Here is a 9377-nt window from a genome sequence, read left to right on the forward strand (position 1 = left end):
TTAGTAGGTAATTCCTTCGTGAGTAATTATTTCCTACAAAATTATAAAATTCGCAAGTATTTCCTACAAAATTTGTTGCAAAAAGTGTTTTATACAAAATATTTGCAAAAAAATTGGCAGCAATTTTCTGCAAATTTTTTTTTTCATAACCAAATTTATAAGTATGTCCTAAAAAAAATTCAAAACAAAATTGGTAGGAAATATCAGTTTTTTTAGTAGTGTATTTTTTTTTTCAATTAGATCCCAATTTTCGTTAATTTTATTCAATTATGTCTTTTTTTCTAACGTCAGTTAAATAATTAACGATAATGAATCGTGACTATCACGTGTCATTTTGTGTTTTTTTCATAATTTTTGAAAAAAAAAATCCATGTGTCAACCCAATGGCGTGCCAAAGTGTCAAAATCAATATTTTATATTCAATTTGGTCTCTACATTCGTTATTCGTTTTCAATTTAGTCTCATATTTTTTTAATTGTGAGCAATTTTGTCTTTCTTCAAATTAAGACCAAATTTAATTTTTATATAAATGCTACAATGATGTTTTAATTAAAATTCACATTTTTATTAAATTTTTTTGGTTTTAAAATTAGAACTAAAATTTTAAGAATGAGACTAATTGATTAAAATTTTAAGAGGTTAATATCATACTTGAATTTCAATTTCTTAACTAATATTGTACTTGAATTTGAGTTTTAATGTGTATATTTGTTATACTTTGATATAAATTCATTCATTTATATATAACTTGTAATTTGATGTGTGTCATATTTATTTTTCAATAATTCAAATATAGATAAACAAATATAATAAATGTAAATAATTGGAGTTGAAAAAATTATATACAAATACTTAAATGATAAATAAGTAAAATAAAATAGTATTAATAATTTAAAAATCTATCATAGTTTATAGAGATTTTGAAATCTATGACAATTTATGAAAGTTTCAAAAATAATTGCATTATAGAGATTCTGAAACCAATAATATTGTATGTGTTATGACAAGATGAAAAGAAACAGATTAAGAGAAAAAGAAGACACCCAAATTTACGTGGTTCAGTCAATGTGACCTACGTTCACGGGGCAGTTCAAGAGTTTCTTACTTCTGAATAATGATAGAGAGATACATGATACATATGCCTTTTAGCCTTATGAAAGAGTAAAAAATAACAACCCCTTTAAACCTCATTACAACCCATAACTATATCATAAATATATGAAGTAAGGAAGATGAAGGGACAACATAACATTCAAGGCATGTTAACAGTACGGAGGTTTAAAAATTCATCGTAGTTAACTAGGATTTTAAACTCATATAACTTAATAGAGGTTATAAATTTTTGTTAAATACAAGACAATAGAAACCCCAACGAATATGGTTTAGTAAGAAAAATTAAAATCGGATAAATGATTTAACGAAAATTTTAATTTAGGATAATGTAAAAATATATAAACATATGTTAAGACCATTTCTTTTAGTGATATATCAATCCTATTAACCGAGTATCTGATTAAGATAAGGATTGCACATTTTTATATATTATAAATTGAAACAAGATCTCCACACTTCAAATTAATAATTGTTCATCATGGAAGCTTATTTAAATTGATTTCAAATGTAAATTAAGTTCAAAAGCAAAATCCATAAATCAATAGTAAAAGCACTTTTCTGCTAGATATAAAATTAAATTATAATATCACAAAGAAAAACGGTTTGACAAGTATAAACCATTAAAAAGACATGCTATTGGGCATTGATACTTTTGGATTTAAAAATATTATAAGAAATCATATTTGTGAATTTAGTAACATCACAATCTTAAAGAAATTTTTTCATTCTTCCTTCTAGTTTGTCTCCTTCTACTCATCTATTTAATAATCGTTGGATAATTATATTTTGAGAAAGAAATCTACTTCAAATTAGGAAAAAGATTTTTTATTACTAAATTTTGACAATTTTCTCTTACAACTTTAAGCGTTATCTTCTAAATAGTTTTTCATTTTTTTTATTCTCAATATTCAAAATCTATTTAGAAAATGACACATCATATTATAAGAAAAAATTGTCAAAATTTAGTATTCAAAATATCATTGTTTTTCAAATTATAATAATCGCAAACCAGCGATAATTAACTTATTATCACTATACATTAAAACATTAAAACAATGTTTATGAGTTTTAAAGATATTTAATTTTTTTTATTTCTACTTTTACTTGTTTCAAAACTTAGAATCATATTTAAATATATCAGGCTAATAATTTTCACACAACAAAATAAACTAATAATTTTCGCATTCATCGTCATCATAAAGTTATTCATAAACAACATAGAAAACAAGAAACCATACATAAACGAACAAATTAGTAGATCAAACGCATAGACTTAAGTAGTAGGTGGGAAGAGATTGGTAGATTCCTTGATCTTGGATATGAACAACTTCTGAAAATCAGAATCTACATTAAGAGCCACTTCTTGCAGTGTAGACGATAAAATGCTCCAAATTGATGTCTTTCCAGCCAACTCTTCAAACAAAGGTCTACAAAAAAACCAGATAATTAACATGTCATACTTTAAAACAACATAAAATCAATCAAAATTTTAACGTTAATGAATGCAATGAAAAACAACTTACTTTGTTGTTGTTACAGTGGAATAACTCTCCAATCCTTCTTCACCAGCAACTTCAGCAACCACAAAGAACTGTGGCACCACAATCAAATGACCAGCCTCAACTTCAGTGTTCAACACACTCTTTCCATTGAAGTCCACAATTTCAATCTTCCCACTTCCTCTTGCAATATAAATCAACTGAGTTGTAGCACTCACTGGGTACGATGGAGCCTTGATAGCATTGGGTTCAAGTTTTACTCTGATTAAGCTCAACCCAGAATCCCCAATGAATGAAAACTCTTTCTCTATTAAGGTTTTGACCAACCCAGCTTTCTCCACAGCATTTTCTGGGGGTGCACCATCTATGTTATACACTAACTTTTTGGTGTTGTGCAGTTGGGGCTTTGGCATAGGTTGAGTTTTGTCTAGTTTGATGATCAAAATTCCAGTTTGGCTTCTTGTGAGCTTTTCTGCTTCATCTTTGTCTAAGCCATAGACCTTGCTTGTGAAATCAGTGGAGAAGCCTCCTATGAGTCCTATGGCCCCGGTTAGAAAGAAATAGGTGAATTTACCAGGAATAAGAGCCTTTGAAGTTTCTCCAAGAAAAACGATGATGAGATCTGTGTCTCCATCGTTGAACCACCACGAGACAGCTCCGATTGGTACTGGTATAACGTCTCCTTGCTCGAGTTTCAAAACCACCTCTTCTTTGCTGTTGGGGAGAACCATCCCAACTACTCCATCACTACCTACACATTCAAGTTTTCATATTGTAAGTTTTTTTTTATCTGGTTACTGGTATATGTTTTTGGTCTTTTAAATTTTAGTGAAAGTTAGAGTCACTGTCTCTTTGAAATTTTGATTTTATTTAATCTATTAATTTTTGAAATGTGTGAATTTAGTCATTTTTAATCAAATTTTGTTAAATTTATTTGATCTTTCATACGTGTCTCATGATAGTATTTGAGTTTACATCGATCGACACATCTTCCTTTAACGTTTTTGGTTTTTTTTAACAAAATTTTGTTAAGTTTATTTGATTTATTATAGCATATGAGTTTACCTTATTTGACACATTTCTATTTCAATATTAATTAAGAAACTATCTGAAACATTAAATAAACTTAAAATTAATTGTTAAAAAAACTTAATTTACATAGTTCTAAAGTTGAAAAACTATACTAAATAAAAGTTTTAAAAAAAAACTAATTTCAATTTTGAAACATATTTAACTTTGATATTATAATCAGTGTCAAGTTTGGTATAGAAAAATTATAGTTTGACTCTCATTTTATACTTTCTAATATAATTTAGTGTGAAATATTAATTAAAGAATCACTATCTTTTTTTAAAAAAAAAATTATATTAAATACTAAGTCATGTCAAAAAATAAAAAATGGAAGTCAAATCATAAAAAATCAAATTATAAAAGTCAAAATATCATTGCCCAAACTCCGTTCTTGATAATAAGAACTTCCCATAGAGGAGCACGAGGAGAGAATAGAAAATATATATGTAAGGGTATTCTGACCTTGAATCACGTAACCTACTTTGGATGAATCTGCATAGTGAGGAAGAGCAAAGCCACGAGGTTGAAGCAGAAGACGACCTGCACCCAAATTTTGCTGAGCCAAAAGTGGGACTTCAGAAGTTGTCCAAGTGTAGTAACCTCCACCATCTCCCTCGAACAATGCTTCGGCTTTCTTTGGTGTTAAGTCGAACGCCATTTTCTTCAACTTTCCCTACACATAAAACCATTTACACTCCTAAAACATTGGTAATTACCTGATCTAATTTATTTTTGTGCATATCTAAGTAAAATCAGAAACTTAGAACATGGTGTTAGACAAAAACTTTCTGCAAATAACTACGAGTTCATAGTAAGTGAGGACAAAAAGAAATATATGCAAGGAATAGAGTTTAGGGTTTCTGCCCAATTTGTGAAGATACCTAATCCAAGGAAAAAAACAGAAAAAACAATGGAATGAGGAACAGGGGATTTAGGTGCATCAAAGAGATGATGGTGGCTAGCTATATATAGAATATAGAATTGTAGATATATGGACCTTGGAATTCATTAACAATAAAATATGAAATTATTGGACACGTAAATCAAGATTGTCTAGTTTCAAAAACTTTAATTATACATCAAGTTTTTGAATTTATCATTAATCTGGTTTTGTCTTTTTTTTTTTTATAATTTATATCGAATTTAGAATTTCAGAGTGAAAAATGTTAGTGAGTGTTAATTTTGCTTGTTATAATTCTTTTAATTTTTTTTTGAAATTAAAAAATTATTATTTTTAATTTCTAATATTATATAAGACATTAATTAACTATGCATAAATTGAACAAAAGATCGAATATTATGTTATATGTTGTTTTCTTTTTGCAATGATGTTGAAAACGAACTTCTCATTTATTACCTAACTACATAATTAGTTATGGAAGAAAAAACATGTTTTTTTTCAAACTTTGTTTTGTTGTAATTAGAAAAAATCGATTTTGCTTTTAATTAAAGAATACAATTTGATCTTAACTTTATTTCATCTTAGTCATGTTTTGTCATCTCATAGCAGGCACCACCATTAGTTTAGCTAACTTCTTTTTCATATTGTTATGCTGTATTTTTCTTTTCTTAGGTGTTTGCGTCTTTGTATTTCAATTTCAGAAATTTCACACCAAATAATCAAACTCTTGTCTTGTTATCATTATAGAAACTAACTAATTTATTCACTAATGATTATCTTTTATTTATACACTAGTTCGTAGATTCATAATTATCTGGATAAGTTATTTTTATTATATATATATATATATATATATATTGCAGTAAACATTCGTTTAAGTCCGTATTCATTTAAGTCTACACCTCGTTTAAATTTGTATTTGGAAAGAAAAAAATTTTGGATCAATAATTTTGTGATTTTATTTTCACAAAAACTCACGTATAATCATTTGATTATATTATGTTAAATTTTGTTATATCTGTAAAGAGAAAAAAAAGTATATGAATAAAATAAAATAACACGTTTATCATATATATGTGTATATATATATATATATATCTAATTTTTTTTACAATCTCTACACATTCTCAATACTCATAATATTTTATATTGTAATTGTATGACCCTTATATGTATTTTATATTATGATATGACTCTAAAAATTTTATAAGTCCACATTTCAATTAAGTCTGCATCAAACTCTTAAGATCAAAATGCAAACTTAAATAAATATTTTTATATATTTGTTTTAACTCTATTTCTATACATGTGAAACACCTATTTATGTCTTTATAATCACCTTGTTTTAAATTGTTAAAATACTTTTATTTTTCATGTACTTTAAAATAATTGTTTTGGTTTTTTTTCTTGGAATTAGTTTCGTAAATTTAAGATACATATTTTATAATTTTTCATAATTATTTTATCTTTATTCAATTTTTATTTGATATTTACATCATTGTAAGTTCTTTCTTATTAACGGAAAAATATTTTTGAGAAAATATTATTTAATTAATATTTAAAAAATAAATTTGGAAATATGGTCGTAGGTATAAATATACATTTTTTGCGAGAGAGATGAAAAAAATATTATATTTATTGGATTTAAGAAATAAAGATCGGGGTTATAATCTTTATTTTGAAGATAAATAATCAAATTGGCACATGTCTCCTCTAGTTTTCATTGTAGACTTTTGTTGATATGACATATTAATTTTATAATCAAATCGTGTTAATGCAAATTATGTTTTTTATTAACAATGAAAAACATTATTAAATAATACAATTTCTAAGTCAAGGTTAAGTTCATTCAACATTTCATTTGAATGGTAATTTATCTTTCAAGATATATAAGAGTTTTAGGAGAACAATAATTATTTTGAATATCCTTCATTCAAATTTGCTCAAATTTGAAGTCACAACTTAATCGAAAAGTGTTATGACTTAAACAACCAGTTATATTTTTAACAATAATACTTTATACATACAGCAAATATTCAAACAAGATATAAAAAAAACTACTAAAAATAACAAATTTTATAATAAACTAAAATAAATCAAATGTAAAATTCTAACTAGTTTTATAACTCAAATTAAACCTAATTTGTACAGCCTAATAGTGGTCACATCTGAACCCTATAAAATTAAAGGGTTAAATATGTTTTTGATCTCTTAAGTTTTAGTGAATTTTAGAATTAGTCCCTCTTTGAAATTTTATACTAATTTAGTCATTCATCTTTAAAAATGCGTGAATTTAGTCATTCTTATCAAATTTTGTTAAATTTATTTGATATTTTAAACACATTTTATTATAATATTTGAGTTAACACTGAAATAAAAATGTGTCAAACAGTGTAAACGTCAAATACTATCATGAAATATGCTTGAAACGTCAAATAAACTTAACTTAACAAAATTTGATTAAAATAACTAAATTTACACATTTTTAAAAGTAAAATATTAGATTGGTCAAAAGTTATGAAGAAAAAATAATTACAAATCTCACTGAAATTTTAGAGAAAAGAAAACATATTTATCCCAAAATTAAAACAAATCCTATATTCCAATCTTGAAACGTTTTCCTTAACTCTAATTAATACTGAGAATTCATTATTGCAAAGAAATTATCATAACGCACTCATACAATACATCTATTTCTTTGACTCATTATAAAATAGATGAAAATAACAGGAAAAATGTCAATTAGAAATATTAATTATTTACCAGTAAAATCATTAATATTATAACAAATCTTATCGTTAGATCTTCACTAGTTGACAATTCTTAAAAGAGATTTTGAGGCTAATCAAAATCTTCTGCATTTGTCATAAGAGATATCATTTTTTAAGAGATTTGGTGATTTGTCCCGAGAGATTTAAACATTATAAATATGAATAAGATTGTACAAATGAAACGTTTGTTTAATATTACAAGTATTTGCACGCATTCAGAGAACAATTATTCAAAGCTATGAATTAAATATAAACAACTTGATCCTATTATATAATTCTTATGGAATCTGATTTGGACCCGTAGTGGGCCGGATAATTATGCTTTTCTTCTTATTGGTATTTTTTTTAATTATTTTTTTGTCTTGTTATAATGATAATTGTTTTAATTTTAGCTTATTATTTTAATTGATTTTAATATAGTCTTATTATTTTAAAAAATTAATTATTGTAATTTGTTTTGTCAAATTTTATTACGATGTTACGTGTATATTTTTCTCATGTTTATGTTTCTTTCGTTATAAATCAATTTTAATGAATAATATGTCACATGTCTCATGTCATCATCATTAATTTAATTAAAAATTTGTATGAATTTATATTTTGAAAATATCAAATTAAAAATAGTCGAATCAATAAAATAAAATAAAAAAAATGTAATCTCTTTTGTCCCTTCTATTATTTGGAGACAAAAACTCTGATAAATTATAATAATTAAAAAATATATTTAAAATAAAAATACAAGTTTTAGTAATTATTTTGTTAAAAATATATTAGTATTATTATATATTATATGATACTTTTAGATATTGTTATATATTTATAAATATTTAGAACAAAAGATAAAAGTTTTAGTAATTATTTAGTTAAAAATAATATTAGATATTATTATATATTATATGATATTTTTAGATATCGTCATATATTTGTAGATGTTAGATATTAATAAGTTATATATAAGTTATACTCTCATTTATTTTGCTTTGCTATTAACTTAACTAGTTTTTTACTTTATAGCTAAATTTGTAACAAGTAAACTTTTTTTTTTTTAAATTTATTAGTTATGTAAATTGTATTTTGGATTTATGATAAATCATTTATATGTACGACAAGTTTATTTATAATTACTTGATGAGAAATATGACAAATCAATTTACAAATATAGTTTGCAAGATAAAATGAAATATACAGTCCAAAAAATCAACCGTAAGAGACATAACTTTTCTTCGAGGATAAATTAACGGAAAAATTAATTACAATCAATGTGTATCAATCAACAATGGTGCAACAAATTATAATTAAAAACGCGATTATAATGAGATTATAAATTTAATAAACTCCTCATTAAAAAAATGAGAGTTCTCATATTACCAAAGAAGATTCACAATATCAAGTATAAGTTATAGTTTTCCCATGGATTACATGTCAAAAGAAAAAAAAAAAAAACTACTTTGTGTGTGCATTGAAGGAGTGAAAAAATGAAAGGAAAAAAAAAGAGAAAGAAATTGAAGATGCAAACTAAGTTTAAATTTGTGAGTCATCCTGAGTCTGATTAGAAAATAATATTTTTTTTAGTCGTGAATTACACAAGTTTGAATTAGATAGAAGATAACTTCAATTGTAATTTATTAACAACAATTAATCTTTTGTCATTTTTCATCACTTTTTTTTTTTTATTGTAATCACTTTCTATGATTAATTTATTTGCTTGCTTTTTTACGATTAGAAAGGTTCAAACTTTATTTTTCTCCTACTATCCCATTAATGATATTTAATAAAATAAATAAACATTTTTTTTACGTAATGATGTAAATATATAGATGCGATGAGTCGATGTACTTTATTTGTATTATAAAAAAAATACAAAATACATAAAATAAATAAAATAAATTGAAAGAAGAAAACTTAGCTGAAACATCACACCTAATTCATTAATCTTTGATGGATTTAAATTACAAATTTTTTTGTTACCAATGAATTAATACTACATATAAATGATTAAATCACTTTAACACTCCTAAAAAA

General features: G+C 24.6%; 1 protein-coding gene across 1 annotated transcript; it reads right to left on the reverse strand.

Annotated features, from left to right (window-relative positions):
• Nucleotides 1-2262: 2262 nt before the first annotated feature.
• On the reverse strand, nucleotides 2263-4662 carry LOC114179944 (legumin B-like). Its single transcript, XM_028066457.1, has 4 exons — nucleotides 4565-4662; nucleotides 4146-4356; nucleotides 2637-3363; nucleotides 2263-2540 (listed from the first exon to the last, which is right to left on the reverse strand). Exons 2-4 carry the CDS (start codon nucleotides 4339-4341, stop codon nucleotides 2387-2389), a joined length of 1077 nt encoding a protein of 358 aa, XP_027922258.1. The 5' UTR covers nucleotides 4342-4356; nucleotides 4565-4662; the 3' UTR covers nucleotides 2263-2386.
• Nucleotides 4663-9377: the final 4715 nt, after the last annotated feature.

Source organism: Vigna unguiculata, chromosome 3, assembly GCF_004118075.2.
Source record: "Vigna unguiculata cultivar IT97K-499-35 chromosome 3, ASM411807v1, whole genome shotgun sequence".
Taxonomy (NCBI): Eukaryota; Viridiplantae; Streptophyta; class Magnoliopsida; order Fabales; family Fabaceae; genus Vigna; species Vigna unguiculata.

Coding starts and splice junctions, on each gene's coding strand:
- LOC114179944 (XM_028066457.1), bottom strand. CDS start 4,341: ATGGCGTTCGACTTAACACCAAAGAAAGCCGAAGCATTGTTCGAGGGA. Junction 3,364..4,145: donor AGTAGGTTACGTGATTCAAG/GTCAGAATACCC, acceptor TTGAATGTGTAG/GTAGTGATGGAGTAGTTGGG. Junction 2,541..2,636: donor TCCACTGTAACAACAACAAA/GTAAGTTGTTTT, acceptor GTTTTTTTGTAG/ACCTTTGTTTGAAGAGTTGG.